The sequence below is a fragment of the Phyllostomus hastatus genome, unplaced genomic scaffold (assembly GCF_019186645.2).
Source record: "Phyllostomus hastatus isolate PE091 unplaced genomic scaffold, TTU_PhHast_1.1 phas_contig_210, whole genome shotgun sequence".
Taxonomy (NCBI): domain Eukaryota; kingdom Metazoa; phylum Chordata; class Mammalia; order Chiroptera; family Phyllostomidae; genus Phyllostomus; species Phyllostomus hastatus.
In genome coordinates, this window is record NW_025333737.1 from 1130317 (window position 1) to 1148618 (window position 18302).

Below are 18302 nucleotides of genomic sequence, written 5' to 3' on the forward strand. Positions count from 1 at the left end.
GCTCCATCAGTGCAGAGGAGGGGGATGCTGAACCGCCCAAGATTTGCCCTACCCTCCTTGCTTCCTCCTGCACTCTCCAGAACGCAGATCCAAGGACGGCTTTTCGCAGAGATTCCAGCCTTTAGATGGGCTGATCGCCCCACCCGGTTTTACAGATAAACCCGAGGCTGGGATGGGACTTCTGACATCAAGTCCCTTCATCGCCTCCACGCTGGCTTCCAAAAGAAGGAGCTTTTTAATTTTTCCAAAACCTGTTATCAGTAACATTCCATTTGGCCTCACAACACTTAGGGAGAACGGTTTTTATCATTTACATTTTACAGGAGATAACCAAAAGCTGTCAAAGAGATTTGTCCAAGTGGCAGAATGGAGACTTAGAAACTGGTGCACAGACTTTCTGCCCCGGAGTCCCCCCAGCTGGCAGTTCTCTTACAGGGTTTTTTTGTGTCCTCCCCTCCCCCACCAATTCTGGGCAATCTGAGAGAAGTGGCCCAGGCCCAGAGGCCTGGAATTCTTGGGAGGAAATGTTCCCCAAGACTTCCTGTTGAAGATCAGCTTCTGCGGTGCCACAGAGCCTGCTTGCTGCGCCAGAGCCCTGCAGATGCCACAGTGGCTGGTGGGGGTGGGGCGGGGGTGAGGGCAGGCACAGCACAGGGCAGTGAGTGAAAACTGGAGTGCTGGCACCAAAACTACATGACCGCTTCAAGGGGTCTCCGTTCTGACTCATTTGCAGAACAGACAGGCCATTGTCTGTATCGAAACCACTGGCTGTTTCTAAGTTTCTTTATTTATTGATTTGAGAGAGAGAGAAATATCAGTTTTTGTCCCACTCATTTATGCACTCATTGGTTAACTCTTAGATGTGCCCTGACTGGGGATGGAACCTGCAACTTTGGTCTATGGGGATAATGCTCCAAGCAAATTGGCTACCCAGCCAGGGCCATCACTAACTGTTTTTTGAGTCTCATTCCTAGAAGCAGAGTGTAGTAGTTTGGTGTAGAGGTATAGGGATTCCATAAAGACACTTAAGAAAAACTAAAGTTCAAACTAGAGAGGAGACAGGAATTGATGGGCTGTTACCTGATTCCATCTGTACCCTCTTTCTTGAAGGGACAGCTGGAACCCTTGATGTGGCTGGTCATAGGACCTTGGTCATAAGTGATAACTTGCAACCACCATTTATGAAGCACTGATTAGGATCCAGGCACCACGCTAAGCACTTCGCATAACTTGTTTTGTTTAATCCTCACCACAACCCTTTTGAGAAGAAATTTCTATATCCATTTTAGGATGAAAAAAATGGATATACCTTAAGTAACTTGCCCAAGGTCACATAGCTAAGATGTGATACAGATAGGATTCAAACCCAGGTCTATCTCTTTCTAAAAGCAATGTTCTCTGTACTCCTTGGCTCCTGCTCTATTGTTTTTCCAGCTGATAAAGTAGGTATTCCTTGACAACCCTGCATCCCCAACTTTGATCTGAGTGCCTGAGACTAGAAGATGAGTGTTAATGATCAGGAGGTAGTGCCTGCTTCTTAGTACCAATAAAACTGTATCCTCCTGGTTTTTGCTGTGGCCTCAGTTTACCTAGACTGAGCAGGCACCACTTTTTCTTTCTGCAAGTCTGTGTGTGCCCTGCCCTCTAGTGGTTTTGGCTTGCAATGTAACAATGACCTTGGGTGTGACTAACCTCAGGATTCTTTTTTTTTAATCATTCCATGTTTCCTTTTATTTATTTTTTATGAGAAGTACCTTTATTTCTTATTTAATAATTTATTTGTATTTATTGATCTTTAGAGAGAAAGAGGGAGGGAGAGAAACACTGATTTGTTGTTCCAATTATTTATGCATTCATTGCTGGATTTTTACACGTGCCCTGACCAGGGATGAAACCTGAATCCCTGGTGTATGGGAATGATGCTCTAACCAACTGAGCTACCTGGCCAGAATTTTAATTTTAATTTTCACTTAAGTTATGTCTTTTCAATGCCAAAATATAAAAGGGAATATTCAAAAGGAAATATTTGGAGGTAGCTTAGATTCTAAAATACATTAAACTGTTCCAGTAATATTCTGAATCTGAAAAACAGTGAGAGCAAAGAAGAGGATTAACGATCTGGTTAGGATTAATGGATTACACAGGGCTGGATCAACCTTGGCTGTCAATGAACATGGCTTCCAAGAGAGGGAATCCAATCAGAATTCCTTCCTTCCCTTGAATAGGAAAGGCCTTGCAATGGTGGGTACTGGTGCACTAAGATTTCTGACACAATGACACCTTCCCCAATCCAAGCCCTAAAAGAGCGTTGTTCAGACTTTATGAGGTACTTCTGACTCAGTAGTCTGGAATGAGACACAGAAACCTGAATTTTTAATAAGCAGCCCCAGGTAATTCTGATGCAGGCAATCTGCAGGCCATATCTTGAGATATAATGCTCACTCTGTAATAGATCTATTCCCAATTTCCCTTGAATCCCAACCCAAGCACCTTTAGGCTCTGAGGAATCTAGGACCAAATTAGCCTCTTTCCTTCACCATCGTCCGTATTGAGTTTCCTGGAGGTCATGGCTTGGATAGTCTGCAAGGCAGGCTGCAGCTGACCCAGCAGTCTGCCCGTGGTGAGTGAGGTTAGCCTTTGCTGACTTGGCAGGGGGAAACCTGAAGGAAGCTAACATTCAGTGCACTAACTGTGGGCCAGTGGGCCTGGTACTGTGCTAGGTATTTTCAAACAGAATCCTTTTTTAATTCCTACAATAAACCATGAATTTATTATTCATTTGGTTTTATAGATGAGGAAATCAAGGCTCAGAGATGTTAAGTATATTCATCAGACTAAGAGCTGGTAAGAGCTAGAATTTGAGTCCAACTTTGTCTAAAGCAGTGGTTCTCAACTGAGGGTAACTCAGTCCCCCACAGACTATTCAGTAACATCTACAGACATTCTTTTTTTTTTTTTTTAACTCCTGATGGTTGTCAGCAATCTTAGGCATTCTTTGACATGTAGACCCAATGTTTGTCACAAATCTCCCTCTCTTTTCCTTATTTTATTTTATTGTTTTTTAAGAGTTTATTTATTTATTTATTTTTAGATAAGGGGAAGGGAGGGAGAAAGAGAGGGAAACATCAGTGTGTGATTGCCTCTCACATGCCCCCTACTGGGGACCTGGCCTGTAACCCAGGCACATGCCCTGACTGGAAATCGAACCAGTGACTCTTTGATTCACAGGCCAGCACTCAGCCCAATTAGCCACACCAGCCAGGGCTAGAGACACTTCTGATTGTCGTGGCATCTAGTGGGCCAGGGATGGTAGCCCCCACAGTACAGCCCCACAAGAAATTGTCCAATCCAAAATGTCAATAGTGTTGAGGTCGAGAAACCCTGGACTCAAAGCCTGTGCTTTCGCCCTATAGGATGGGAGGGTGAGGGGATGAAGACAGCAGAACAAAACTCCTACCTTGTGGCAGGAGAGAAGAGCCTACCATAATGGCCTTGAGTGGGAAGGGGGTGGGACTTTTATGCTAAGGGTAATGGGAATGGGTCAGCTGGTGAGATTTCTCTTCCTTCCAAGCCTGGCCAAGGCCCCGATCAGTTTCTCCCAACCTTGCCAAGTCAGTCCTGAGACTTCACACTAAGCTTGTCCTGCAGTGACCCTGATTCCCAGCTCAGGGCTGGGGCAAACTATTTATTTAGGTTTTCCTGAAGGACTTCCCAGCCAATGACCCTGGTTTCTGGGGCCAGTGTGTTCCACCTGCAGCCCTGGGAAGCTCCACATTACCTCCCTTGCTGTGGAGGGTAAGAGTGTAAAAACTGAAGCAGCCAAGGGCCAGGGGGCATCTAAGAACAGTTAGGAGTGAATAGGTAAGGCCAGGAGAGTCTCTTTAGGAGGTCCCTGCTTGGGGCGGAATATGGCAACTTCAGCAGGGAGTAGTGGGCAGGTAGCCTGGAGAGCAGGGTTCTGACACCAGGAAGCTTATTTTCCACAGCTGTTCCTCCCCTCCAGGCTTAGTCCACAGCTTCACTGGACTTTCCCCAGTACCCATCCTGGGCCCCCCACACACCCATCCAGTCTCCATTCTGGGCCACCCCCCAGTGGTGGCCTCTCTTATTAGAACAGGGAGAGGAGGGTGGGTCTGAGCTGACTGTGCTGACAGGAAATACCTCTCATTCCAAGCTCAGAACCTCCGAAAAACTAACCAGTAGTTTTTTGCGGGAAAGGGGGAGCTGATGGTGACAGTGCTGGAGTGAGAAAGAGGAAAGAAAAAAGTACATACAAGCAGGTCCCCCCACATATTTGGGGTTCCATCTCCTTCCTTCCCTCCCTACTGATGGTGAGGGAGGAGGGAGTAAGGGGATGGAATAGGGCAGGCCAAGAGGAAAGAGGATGTGGTAACAGCTGATTCGTCCCCTGAGGTCACACTTTCCAACAATCAGCTGTTACTGGGGTGGAAGGCAGGAAGTTTCCTTAAAGGCACAATATTCTAAACACAAGTTCAGAATTCTAGAGCTCCTAGGAACCATAGAAATCACTTGGCAGAGCCCTTGTTTAATACAAAAGGAACTATCTCACACTTCAGGTTAATCCTTCCAGTTCGGTTACCCTCACCCCCAACTTGGCGCTTATGGAAAAGTCATGGATCCCTGTCTACACGTTTCTGTTCGGTTTTGGGGCGGGTGAGGGCAGATGAGTGATGAGGTGGGGTGGGTCTCAAACTTGCCCCTTTAAATACGCAGTTCAGCAGCTTTTGCCAAGTCACTGGGTTCCTTTCAGGTTTTGCCCATCCCCCGCCCCTCTAAACTCTGATTGGCCCCTAGGGGAAAGAGCAACCTCCTCATTGGCCTCTACTTTTGAAATCGCTTCCCTAAGTAGGTCTGAGTCAGAGGAAAGCTTCTGGGGGGCGGTAGAGAATGGGAGTATTAGGCAGGGGATAGTGTTGCCTACCATCTGTAGTTTGACACGGCCCGTCCCCTAGTTTCTGACCACAAGTCTTCCTTCTACCCTCAGATGAAGGCTGTGCTATGAATCTTTTTGGGAGGAGGTCGGGTATCAAACCATTTTATTGAGGGCCTTCGGGGGAGGGTCGAAGGGCTGAGAGTACAAAGAGTCCGACATCCTAGGCCCGGCCGGGACTTCCCCAGCTTTACAACCGTTGAAAAGTATGAATCCTTAGTCAGGAAGCGGTTCTTTCGCTGCGGCTGGCACGAGACATCTCCAAGGAAAGAAACGTCTCCTGATCAGGAAGCCTTCCCCCACCCCTTCCCAGGAGGGGTGGACTAGATATCTCCAGTGAAAGCTGGGACGTGGCGAGATGGACAGTCCTCCCTAACCCGAAAGCCCTCAAGGAGTTCCCATCCAGTGGAAGAGTCTGCCGCCCTGGGGGCTGATTTCTACTTTCAGTTCTGCCCACTCCTGCTGCTTCCTTCGCCTGCTCCACCTTTCCTCAGAGAGCCTCCTGCAGAGGTCAGCGAATCCGTTTTGGGGTTGTCTAAAAGAAGCACTCACAGCTTCAAAAAAAAGGAGGGGCTGTAGCCCTTTAAGGATTTAGCCGGGATGAATTCAGAGATGAGTTTAAAAATGCCAACTCACAGAGCGCTCTGGATTCTGGGAAGGATGTGTCAAATCGAGAACTACATTGACCAGTATGCACTGCAAACACACACGCCTTTACTTCCTTCTGCTCTTTCGGACCCTGCTTTGACGTAGCACTCTTCAAAGCAAGTAGCCTAGGAAGAGGGCAGAGCCACACCTTTTCACGTATTGGCTAGCTCTTGAGTTGGTGGGTGTGGCTTAGTGCAACTCTACTAAGCAAAGGGGTGGCCTCCTTGCCAATCAGAGCTAAGACGGCTAGAGAGGCGGGACCAGAGCTAAGGGCTGGCACCCCCGAGTGGGTGTGGTCACGCTGCCCACCAGTAGGCGGTGATTGGCCCTGGGCGGTGCAATCGCAACTTGTGCGTCACGACGCCGCCAGCTGATCGGAGACTGGAGCCGGTGTGTGCTGGGCGTTGGGAAGAGAGCGCCGCCGGCCGTGGGGAACGGACGCACTGATTTGCTCCCCTGCTCTCAGCACCCACCACACACCCAACACCAGGTGGGTGTGAGCTGGGGTCCTGGCCCCACCGGAGGGAACCGTGCTAACGGGGTAATAGGGGCTAGTAGGGTTCTAGCGGCCACACCCTGCCCTTCCGGGGGAGGGGAGAGGGGGCGGTGGATACAGGGGCGCTCTGGGGGAGAGGGGCCTGGACTGTCTGGAGTAGTGTGTCAGGAGGTTTTAAGAAGGAGTCCGGGGCAGGAGTCTTCGCGGAAGGTCTTGCGGAGTAGCTGGGGGGAAGGTGAGGGGCCGGAGGGCTGGGGGCGGCTAACCTCGACGCCCTTTGCTCTGAGGATTCGGGAGACGGCTACCCAGCCTGAGGAGGATTTGGATCGGACGGGTGGCGGTAGAGGTGCTTTGCCTCTACCGGCATTCACTGGGTCAGGGTCAGCTGAGTGTCCTGACAGAGAAGGGGTCTCTCAGGGTGGGCCGGCCCCTCTCATTCCCTCCAAGGGATGTTATGTAAGGGGAGAGGGGTAGGGGGCGGCGGTGCCGGGACCTTATGCAACCCAAAGGTTTAGGGTTTCACCGCGGTTGGTGGGGGAAGCAGACATGAGGAGGGCCTGGAAACTCTACCCCCGGCCCCAGCCTCACTAGCCGTCTTGGGCCGAGAGAAGGTCACCTCTGCACCTCCCCCCAGCTTGTTCGGTTGTGGGGGCCCTAGCCCAAACCTGGCCCCGACTGCCTGGGAAACCGGCTGGCTGGGTGGGGCGCCTGGGTTAGTCATCACTGGGCTCCCTCTCTCCCCACCTCTCGGCCAACTCTTGGCCCCTCCCCGTGGCCTCAGACTAGACTGTCGCCCCCACCTCCCTCCGGCCCTAGTTCCTGCCTCCAACTCATTTGGCCTGTCATCCTGGCTGTCAGACCGGCCTGGAAGCTGTCATGGTGCCAAAAGGTTGATGGAGCAGCTGGTCAGAGGGTCACTGCCCTGGACCCACCCCGCCCTGCAGCCAAGGGCACCTGCTTGGCACATACTCTGAGCAGCCGCTAAGTCCTATGGGCTGACCACAGCCAGCTTCCAGAAAGAGGATTGGGGAGGAATTGGGGACTAGTCACCTGGGGGAAGGAAGGTACCTCAAAGTTCATGCCTCCCTAAAGGGTTTTGTAATTTGAAAACCTCCCACCCCTACCGTAATCTTTCTTACCTTCTGAGTATAAAAATCTCAAGGCAAGACCACCTTGGCCCCTCCCATTGTCATGGACATGCCCTTGGGCGGAGTGTCAGCACAGACCCTCCCGCCACCCCAGCTCACAGCCCCCAAGCCTGCCACGCCCCCAGCCCCCTCCCTGGGCCATGCTGCAGGGCCCGGCTTTTCCTGCTGATTCATGCGTTGGAACTGTGGGGGCGGGGCTTGGAACTTGGAACAAAGTTCAGACATGGAGGGGCCGGCAGACAGCCTGGAATTCATACCAGATGTACCCGGAATGTGTAAGCGGAATGCCTGGCATTTGAGAGTCCTGGGGAGGCTGCCCAACCTCCCTGCCTAATCTCCCTCCCCTCCCGTCTTTGGTCCCTTGTCCTCTCCTCACAGTCCCAGGAGCCTCTGCTGACCTTCCAAACTCTAGATCTCTTCCCTTCCTCGCTCTTTCCCAGATCCAGGGCCCCAAAACTCTTCTTCCAGCTGAACTCCCTGGGAATAAGTCAGCTGGGCTGATCACTGAACTCACATTTCTGGAACTGAGGTATAAATTTCTCACCTAGTACCTGGGCGATGGGTGGGATGTGTCAAGGGTCCCAGATCCTGCCTTTTCTGAATACTGAATAGGCTCGGGTCCTCCATCAGTAGCTGGGGTTAAGGGGTTGAGAGCAGATCTGGGTTTTAAAGCTTCAGCGTCTGGAAAGTATGTTTAGAACCACTTCTTGCTTCTCACTGAAGCTAACAGCTCCTGCAGGCTCAAGAACCCTCCGTTAGAAGGTTGAGTGACTGCTGGGGCTGGACTTGGATGGCCGGCTGGACAGTGTCCCTGTGGTATTGCCCTGCTCAGGTCTTTCCCATTTCTCTTCCCTCTGCCTTTAGGAGCCTGTACCTCCCACACTCTCACCTGGCTGAGCCGCAGTAGTTCTTCAGTGGCAAGCTTTATGTCCTGACCCAGCTAAAGCTGCCAGTTGAAGAACTGTTGCCCTCTGCCCCTGGCTTCAAGGAGGAGGAGGAGGAGGAGCTGCTTTCCCCCTCATCTGGAAGGTGACAGAACGGGCTGGGAAGGTCTGAACAGCAGGAGTGGTGATGATAACCTTTCAGAAAAGGGAACCCAGTTCCGCTGAAGAGTCTTCACCCTGACTGGCACAGCCAGAAAGAGCAATTTTAGATCAGAAACCCTGACTGAATCAGGGAATGGATGGCTCTGACTACCCAAGGTTAGTCAGTGTTTGTGTGATAATGAGGAGAAGTGGAGCAAAGAAGACCCTGTCTGTCCCTTTATCCAGATGTTTTTCTTGACCTTTCTTCCTTATCCCTCATTCTTTCCTCTGGCCTTTCCAGGTGAGGTCCAGAAGTAAGCTGTATCTCAGGGAGCAGTTCATACTGAAACTCCCCATCTGAGTGGTCATGCCCCTGCTCTTCCCTTTCCCTGCATTTCCATAGACTGGCTCACACTCTAGATTCAGGGATACTTAGTGTATGTGGGACCCTTAGACCTCCTGTCTGTTTCTCTACCTATGTGTGATATGGGGGAAATCACCCAGTTGAGTATGCTTGAGGGAATCAGAAGCCCATTTGTGCAGACTCAGAGCTTGGGGTGGGAAACACCTTTTCACTTATGCTATTTCCCCTCCTCCCTCCCTGACTATAACCCCAGGAGGTAGGGGTGGGAGTTGGAGAGTTAGAGAAGCTAGTAGGAGCTCAATCTCTACATGGACTTCTCACCATGCAAACAAAGGTGGTACCAGGCGTCCTCTGCTCCCCAAAACAGGACTGCAGCTCCTGATGGGGTTCCAGCTACCACTGCTCTCTTTCCTTACTTCACTTTCCAGGCTAGTGTGTGATACTCAGCTCAGGCCTGTGCAGGGCAGGAACTACTTGCCCCCCAACCCCCGCCACCCCCTGGCAACCAGGAAAGCTGAGTTCTGGGACAGGATCCCCACTTTGGGGCATCAGACAGTGTAAACCTGTCACCCCAGCTCCTGATCCAATCTCACTCTTTGGCTTGGGCCCTGGTGTGGTTCAGCCTTAGCCCAGTCTCCTTGCCTGAAAGTAGCCATGTTCTGGGGCTGCAGGAGGCTGTTTGTTCTGTTTTGGGGGAGGAGGTATACAGGGAGCTGGGTTCTCTTCTCCACTGATGAGAAACCGAAAGATTTAGGGAAAAGTAGAACATTGAACCGAGCTCTTGCAGCCTAAGCCAAATGTGTGTGGGGCTGTGGTAGAAAGGAGTGGGTAGACAGAGTCTACTCATAAACTTCAACAAAGGTCACCGTGTCCCTGGACCTTGCTTCCATCCTTTCTTCCCTTCCTCGCTTCATTGGCCACAGTGTTTCCCTCCAGCCATGGACATGTGGCTCTGCCAACCTCACCTGTCATGGAGAAGACATGAGGAAGAGCAGCCTGGGCACACAGAGGCAGGCAGAACTCCAGTGAAGAGCAAGGCCTGGAGCGCACAGGGGCCTGTCTGGGCACCCTTCAGAAGGGGCCTATAAGGGCCAGGCGCACCCCAGGAAGAGGGAGGACAGCCAGCCTCAGCATGGGCAAGCTTCCAGCCACCTTCAGGCTTTCTGCCTCCTTCAGAGATGTGGGGCCATACTAAAGTGTCCTGTGGTTTCATCCTCCTACTTCCACCTCTCCTCCACCCTATAATTTTTACATAAGCAGCTTCAAGGAACAAGAGCCAGCTGTGAAATATACAGGAAATTCATAAAATAAATTGAAATGGATAAAACCATGGGAAAAAAGTGTGCCTCATTAGTAATTAAAGAGAGGCAAATAGAGCTATAAGCATTTTTCCCATAGCAGGCTGTAACAGAAAAAAATAAGACCCAGTTGTTGGCAAAGGGCTACTAAAATAACACCACCATACCTTGCATATGGGGTACAAGTTGGTACAGTCTTCCTGGATGCAAGTTTGGTGATATGTATCAAGCATTACTGTGGCCTTTGACCTAGTAATTCTACACTTGGGAATTTATCCTAAGAAAATAATGAAAGATTTAGTCAAAAGGTGTTCATCCCAGCATTGCAATAGAGAAAAATAGGAAGCAACTTTCTGATTGGGAATTCATTTCTGCTGTAATGAAAATGTGCAATAGGGGATTGCTTAAGTAAATTATTGTATATCCATCCAGATGGTGAAGTCTGTGCAGCCATTAAAACCATGTGGAAGAACATTTGACTGGAAAGAAGAATGCTCTTTGGATACTAAAAAGTTTATAAAAATAGCATAGATTTTAATTTTATTTTTTTAAGATACAAGTATGTACTTGCATAATACACAAAGACTGAGGACATACTCTGAAATGGTAATAATAGTGGTTATTTTGGATGGTGGAATAAGGTAATGGTAATTTTCCTCTGTAATTTTCCAAATTTGCTGTAATTTTTTCTGTAATTTCCAAATTTGCTCTTAATTTTGTGTGGCTTTCATATGACAAATAAAATTTAAAAGAACCACTAATTTTTTTTCATAGAGTGGTGGGTGTGGAGGAATGAAGGGATGCCCTTGGCCCCTTGTACTAATGGGGTTTTGGTGGAGAAAGGTGGTTGTGAGAGTGTCTGGGGGAGCACCTGTTGGCTCACAAAGTTCATTCTTTGGAAGGAGGTGGATCCACCTGCTCTGTGTACAGGGAGGCTCTATGAATTTCTGGCTGACAGCCAGCTCGAGATGTGGCATGGAGGAAGATGGAAAACAGCAAAATGCTATCACTAACTCTTCAGCAAATGGGTGTTGGCGGGGGGGAGATTTTCCTCTCCTGGAGGGAAGGTTCTGGAATCCTAAGAGTCCTGCTGCTGAAAGCATGATGGGTCTTCGTTCTCTTTGATTTTGCCCAGCCTTGAGGTGGGTGACCCTGTGTGACCTCTCTTGCTTCCTCAGATTGGAAGAGATACTCTATCCACCCAACAGGTACCACCCTACGAGGAGGGGTGTTTTCAAGACTACAGTGCTGAGTAGTTCCCTTTTCCTCTCTAATAATGAGGCTTCTCCGTGGGGCACCCAAAAAGTTGGGGGGGAGTCCCCAGTGGGTTGCCTCTCCAAAATAGGAGCTGTTGTTCTCTTTGAGAAATACTATGTATGAGGGCAGGGCTCCTAGAATTATATGGTTGCTGGAATGTGTTGGAGGCCTGCAAATTTCTGGAGGTAGAAGGGGTGGCTCTAAGAAAGTGAAGTGCCCTCTCCCCCACAACCGAGACTGGCGGGGGGTGGAGCAGTGTGGTGGCAGTGAGGTTGAAGCAAGAGAAAGTGTGTTTGCCCTGCCCTCGAATTTAAGGGCTGAGTGGATGGGGTGGGAGGGATGATCAGCAGGTGAGATTTTAGAGTAGGGAGAAGAGGTGAAAGTTAGTGGGGCGGGGCTTCTGGGAGAGTCAGGTGAGATTAGTGACCTATTTCGGAAGCTCCCAAGAGTTCAGGACAGAGAGTTAGGGAAGACCTCTATCCATATCCCGGAAGTCCGCCTGAGCTCGGTTGCGCCGCTGGGTCCCCGGGAGCCCATTACCCCGAGGTCCGTTGCTAGGGCGGGACGCGATCTGTTGCCTTGGCTCCAGGGGCGGTGGCTGCACGGTTGCTCCAATCACCGCCTAGCCGAGAGATCCTGGACGAGACCTTGGAAAAGTTACAGCAGATTCCAAAGGCCCAGCGGTCGGAGAGCCCAGGGATCCAGCCCTGCTGAGAGGCCGGTTCACCGTCTCTATAGCGGGTGTTGGATGCGTCGAGGCCGAGTGCGCAGGGGTCCAAGGAACTGATCGGTCCTAGCCTGCCCGCCGGGCCTTGGCGCCCTCAGGGCTCCTTATGACCGGTGCCTCCTTCACCGCCTTCCGCGGGATGCACTGGGTGCTGCAGCTGCTGCCCACACTGGGATCTGCTGCTCAGGACCTTTGGAAGTGGCAAAACATCTGTATCTCCCTGGTGCACAGCCTGCTCACAGGGGCCGGGGCACTGCTCCGGTGAGGCGCTTACAGCTTCGGGAAGCGCCTGGATGAGGGTAAAGGATGGAAAGCTAATATTAGAAAACCTGGTGGACACCTTTAAAATTGATGCTAAATCTTGACAGTCTGATGCTGGGATGGGTGGGTGAAGTGCCTACCAGGAGAATGGGATCTGGGTCTGTGCCTCACTGATCATGGTCCCGTCTCCTCTGGGCTGTTGCTGTGCCCTCAGATGGCTGCTGACCCCATTCAGCAGGCCCTGGGCCTTGATGCTGGTGGCTGTACCTGTAGGTGAGTCTACAGGGAAGGCTGGGCCGGTTTGGCGGTGGGAGACAAGCTTCCAACAGTAATTCTAGGTCCTCTTCTGTCCTGCTTTACTGAGAGAAACTAAACAACTGGGAAAAGTAGGGGCTGGAGATTCCTTTCCAGGCTGTACACTGGCTTGGGGGAAGCCTAAGGCCCACTCGCCCCTACCCTGTTTGCATACAGGTCATTTCCTGGCTGATGGAGCTGACATGCTGTGGAACCAGACCTTGGGCCAGGCCTGGGACCTTCTCTGTCATCATTTGGTGGTGAGACTCAGGAGAGGCTAGACAGGAAGGGAGGCGTGCCCAGACTGAGGACCCCAGTCTCTTCATTGGCTTATGTCCTGTGACTGCCCAGAGAGTCTCCCATGTGCACCCCACCTGGGCTTGACCCTCTCAACCTTGGGCTGAATTGAAAGGAGGGGGCTGACTGCCGGCCACAGTTGGAGTCCAAACAGTGCCTAGGAGCTTGGGTTGCCACAGGTGTCCTGTCAACTGCAGAAATGTTGAATACTGAGCTTTTCTGAGAAGGCAGAGCCCCCATATTGGGAGTGGGAATGGTGCATGAAAGGCCAGGAATGGAATTTAGGGGGGTCCTGTGCAGATGCTGCGGCCCCAGGGAAGACAGCCTCTGAGCCAAGGCTGCTCCCATCATAGCAGGACTGTTTCAAGGCCATTCAAGCTCCTGACATAAGGGGAAGCATAAAGGTTGGGTGTTTGGGGGGAGGGAGTCTCAGAAAATGTTTGGGAACTATTCTCTGAAGGATGGATATTGGGACATGATTGGGTGGTAGGTCATGGAAGGTCCTCTAACCTCTGATCCTGGCTCCCCAAGTAGTGAGCTGCCTCAGCACCACCATTCTCTCTGGCCACTATGCGGGCTTCTCTATGGTGTCTCTACTCCTAGAGCTGAAGTCCTAAGAAGTTGCTACTGCTTTCTCACCAGGCCCCATCCTTGGCCTTCATTGTGGCCAGCTGGGCCACGTTGGCCACCCTGGCCCTTTTCTGCCTGGTACCCCTGGGGTGAATGGGTCTGTGGTTCATCCAGCAGCACCATCAGGTGCCTGCTGCTCTGGTTGTCCTTGGTGGAACTGGGCCGGCCACTGTGGGAGCCATGAGCATCACGCTAGGTGTTTGCATTTTGGCCAGGGATGCCCTGTGGCCTTGGCCTCATTCACCCATCCCTGGGCACCAGGACATGTGATAGTGAGCCTGTCACCAGCGATGATTCCCCTTTTGGCCTGAAAGACTAGAAAGAGGCCTTGGGTTCCTCTTCTGCCAGTCTTGGGGAAAGTAAGACCAGGACAAGGAGATGGTGGTCTTCAATGCACAGCCCCCTGTTAGGTAGGCCTGGGCTGGATTTTCAGTATCTCAGTTCCTCTTTCAGCTAATTCACACCCCTCCCCCATTCCTAGGATCTGGGAAGAAATGCTAATGGTCATGGGTGGGTGAAAATCTGGGCTACTGTTCACTGAATTTCATCATCAGATAACCAACTGTCCTTTCTAGAAAACTAATGCTACCAGAGGTACAGCCAGTGCTACCGATGAAGTGTGGGAGGAGGCATGAGACTGCAGAAGCTCTTTGCTTTAGCACAGGGACAGATGAGGAAAGGTGAAGTTCTGCCAGTATTAGATCTGATAACGGAGAAGATAAGGCCAGAGGGAAGAGAAACCTCACATGTGACCAAATTCTGGCAGTGAGAGGGGAATACAACCGTGCTGTCTGTGGCCAGTAGTTATTAGACATACAGCTGTCAAGACACCAAAGATCCTGGGTCATAGTGATTGCTGCTGATATTTCTGTTTCTCAAAACCTCACTACATTGTGTTTGTATTTAACCTTAGTTCCATGGTGTCCAGCATCTGCCTTTTCAATTTCTTTAGTATCTCTTGACCTTTTCAAAGCAAACATGTATTTTTAGAGGAAGGAACATGGGGCTAGGTCTCTCTTCTTAGGACAGTGTAGAAGTCCAGAGCCATAGTACGGCCTCAAGCACCTACTCTGGTGCACAGTGCAAGGTCTTCCTAGGCCCGGGGTTTCATGGAAGAATGAGGCAGAGGCAAAAGCAGCTGAGGGAAGGCTTCCTTTTGGCTGCAGAGGGATTAAGGAATGCCTGCCTCTTCTGGGAGTCATTCGCAAGCTCTCCTTTCTCCCCAGCTGCTTCTGCTGCCTTAAAAACAATTTTTTTTAAGGCACTGACTGGTGTGGCTCAGTCAATTGAGTTCCAGTCTGTGAAGCAAAGCGTCACTGGTTCAATTCCCAGTCAGGGGACATGCCTGGGTTGCGCAAAGAGGCAATTGCATATTGATGTTTCTCTCCCTCCTTTTCTCCCTCCTTTCCCCTTTCTCTAAAAATAAATAAATAAAATCTTTAAAAAAATAAAGAAAAGAAAAAAATTTTTATTGATTTTTAGAGAGAGAAAGGAAGGGAGAGAGAGCGAAAGAGACATCTGTTTGTTGTTCCACTTAACTCTGCATTCATGAGCCCTGCCTGGGATTGAACCCACAAGCTTGGTGTGTTGGGATAATGCTCTAACCAGCTGAACTACCCAGCCAGGGCTGCATTCTTTTTTGCTATTGCACAAGACCCCTCCCTTCTTCAGGCAGAACATCCAGGTTATGGGAAGTGTAGAGCAGATTAAGGTTGCTACTCTGCTAAACAATGGACCAAATGAGATAACTTTTAATCACCCACAGAAAAGATACAGAAGCAAAAGCAAGAGACAGGAAGATTTAAAAAATACCCTGCCGAAAAGAGAAGCTGATCTAGAGAAAGACAAAGGGGGTGTTAGAGACAGGCATTTGGAGACTGAGGAACAGACAGAAAGAAAGAGGAATCGTCCTATAGAAGAGGCAGAGGCAAAGGGAGATGGAGTGCATGACAGAGAATCCTTGGCAGAAACATCAAGAAAGACTGTTACAGAAGCTTGAAATAAACCAAAATCATGGAATTGGTAAAATGGTCATAAACAAAGAGTACAAGAGGAAAAAAAAAGTCTGACAGCAAGGGACCCCAAGGGTGGAAGGCACAGATAGTCTAGACAGTGATTTATTGAGAGTGAGTGACAGGAGGAACAAGCAGACTCAGGAGAGGCGGAGGTGATAGCAGCGGACAGACGAGAGATTAGCAGGGCGGGAGGAGAGGTGGAAAGAGACGAGGGGGGATTTGTCAGGGGAGCTGAGAAGCGAAAGAGAAGAAGATGGAGGAGGCAGGCAGTGGAAAGATTTACTGACAGAAAAAGAGCAGGAAATAGGTGGTGTTGGAGACAGGCAGAGAGACAAAGGACAAGCAGCTACAGTGCAAAACAAAGACAGGCCAACAGGAACTGATAGGCGGAGACTGGTAGGAAGATGAGAAAAAGTCCAAATCAGGGGTGTGCACTGAGATAGAAGAATAGGCCTCGAGACTGTGGAGAATCCCAGAGAGAAGAAGGCAGGGGTAGGATGGTTAAATGAACACCCAAAGGAAGGAACAAGGGAAAGAAGGGAACACAGAGATGGAGACGGAGAACATGTATGATAAAGATAGGGGAAACTATGAGAGAGAAGGATTGTGAGAGGTCTCCCATCACAGAGCTGTTAAGACCGAGGCTCAAAGGGGAAAAACAACAAATAGAGGCTGAGGAGAAACTGCGAAGCAAACACAGGCAGAAAGTAAGAACAGGGGGTTTGAATGTAATCAGACTAAAACCAGAGAAGCCAAGGTATAGAAGTTGAGATAGAGAAACAAAGTAGAATTCTGTCAGAGTCCGTCTTTTAATAGAAGTAGAACCTTGGAAACTCTCAGTGGAATGCCTTGATTAACAAGAATATTGCCATGAGTTTTCCAAAACAAAGCAAAACAAAAACAAACCCCAAAGGTGACATACTTAGGAGTGTGTCATAAAATCAGTGCTCCAAATGAATACCCTTCTTGGTAACACTTGATAGTTATCTGTGAAGGATGCCTAACCAGCTGAACTAGACTGTAAGGGAAATCTGGCTGTTTCTGTGGTTAATTCATAGAACCCACACAGGAAGGGTGAGATTAGCTACTGGTGGGGGTAAGACATAAGTGAATACTTGAAGAGTTTGGGATCACACACAAATTCTGTCACAGTGACCCAGTAGAACTTCAAGAAGGCAGAACCAGCAGGGACTGGTGTGGCTCAGTGGATTGAGTGCCGGCCTGCAAAGCAAAGGGTTGCCATTTCGATTCCCAGTCAGGGCACATGACTGGTTTGTGGGCCAGGTCCCCAGTAGGGGGTGTGCAAGAGGCAACCACACATTGATGTTTCTCTCCCTCTCTTTCTTCCTCCTTTCCCCTCTGTCTAAAAAAAAATTTTTTTTTAAAGAAGAAGGCAGAACTGGATTGTGATTATAATTAAGTGGTATCTCCTCAACTAGACCAGTTATAGTGTACACCAGATATAGATGATGGGGGTCCGAGAGGTGTGTCAGGTAGTACCCTGGAAGAGAGAAGCTAAAAAAATGCAGAGGTTGACATTTGGTACACTGTGTTGGCTCACTATGGCAGTGCTCTGTCAGACCTCACCATGGCTCAGGAAGGTGGTCCTCCAGACTTCACTCCATGCCTGCCAAGCTACTTGCCGATGAATTACTTGCCTGTAGCACAGAGGAAGGGCTTTTCTGGATGGGGGAACATTGCTACTTTATGGGCTTGGAACACTGTCCTCATCATAAATTAATAAATTGCTAAGCAAATAATTGCATGTCTTTTGTGAGTGTGGTTACGAATCATTTTTTTTTTTCTCCAATGGTGTTCTGATATATAATGCAATGCTGGATTATGGAAACTTTGCTGTGAGACAATCTCTTGGCACTAATTTTATGACCTACAAAGCCTTAAGGTGTTCTAAGCTTCTCAACTACCAAAAAGCAAACCCAATTTGTTTAGAAGAATGGATTTAGAGCAAAGGAATGGGCGCAGACAAGTTAGAGTGATTCTCAGTGTTAGGGGTTAAAAACAAAGACTCTTTTAGACAAATTAACAAGAAAATTAAACAGAAATCTCCATAACTGAGTTGTCAAGACTTTATTGTATGTAAAATCTTGATTCCTCAGGCTGGAAATGAGGAGCCTTTGCTTTGTAAGGGATTGCATAGGTGAAGTTATTTTTAAAGAGCTGTTCCTGTGAACGATGCGAAGGGATTAGGAAGTACAGATTGGTGGTTATAAAATAGGCATGGGGATGTGGAATGTGGCAGGGGGAATATAATCAATAATATTGCAAGAGCTGCATGTGGTGCCAGACGAGTGCTGGAAATGTTGGGGAAAACACTTTGTAAACTATATGAGTGTCTAACCATTATGCTGTACACTTGAAACTAATACAAAATAATATGGAATGTAAACTGTTATTGAAAAAAATGTTTTTAAGTTGCCCTTTTATTGAAATAAAGTGTTTGTTTAGAGTCATTAACGAACAGGAAAGCAAAGGGTTGCCATTTGCTTGAAGCACCCCAGGCTAAACATTTGTTGCACTGCTACCACATTGGACACTGTTTAGATCTTATTTTATTTAATCCTGTACAATAGAGATTTATCTCTTTATTTATTTATTTTAAATTTTTTATTTATTGGGGGTTATTTGGGGGGAGAAACATTGATTTGTAGTTCCACTTATTTATGCATTCATTGGTTGATTCTTGTATGTGCCCTGACATGGGAGCAAACCCACAACCCTGGTGCTTGATGAGGATGCCCTAACCAACTGAGCTATGGGGCCAGGACCTCATCCCATTTTTTTAATCAGTAAAGCAAGGCAACTTTCTCAAGGTTATCTAGCCAGTTAGTGATGGGGTCTGGACTCAAACATATATATAAGGACCGTCTGGA

General features: G+C 49.1%; 1 protein-coding gene and 1 long non-coding RNA gene across 2 annotated transcripts; both read left to right on the top strand.

Moving 5' to 3' along the window:
• Positions 1–5966: 5966 nt before the first annotated feature.
• LOC123817232 lies at positions 5967–10682 on the top strand. The gene is made up of 3 exons (XR_006785385.1): positions 5967–6089; positions 7684–7772; positions 8108–10682. It is a non-coding gene; the product is annotated as an uncharacterized LOC123817232 (long non-coding RNA).
• A 70-nt stretch (positions 10683–10752) lies between these two features.
• TLCD2 (TLC domain containing 2) lies at positions 10753–13666 on the top strand. The gene is given in 7 exon segments (XM_045836004.1): positions 10753–10779; positions 11985–12172; positions 12368–12406; positions 12408–12448; positions 12647–12745; positions 13301–13379; positions 13381–13666. Coding segments are annotated over 7 exon segments (759 nt in total).
• The last annotated feature ends 4636 nt before the right edge of the window (positions 13667–18302 follow it).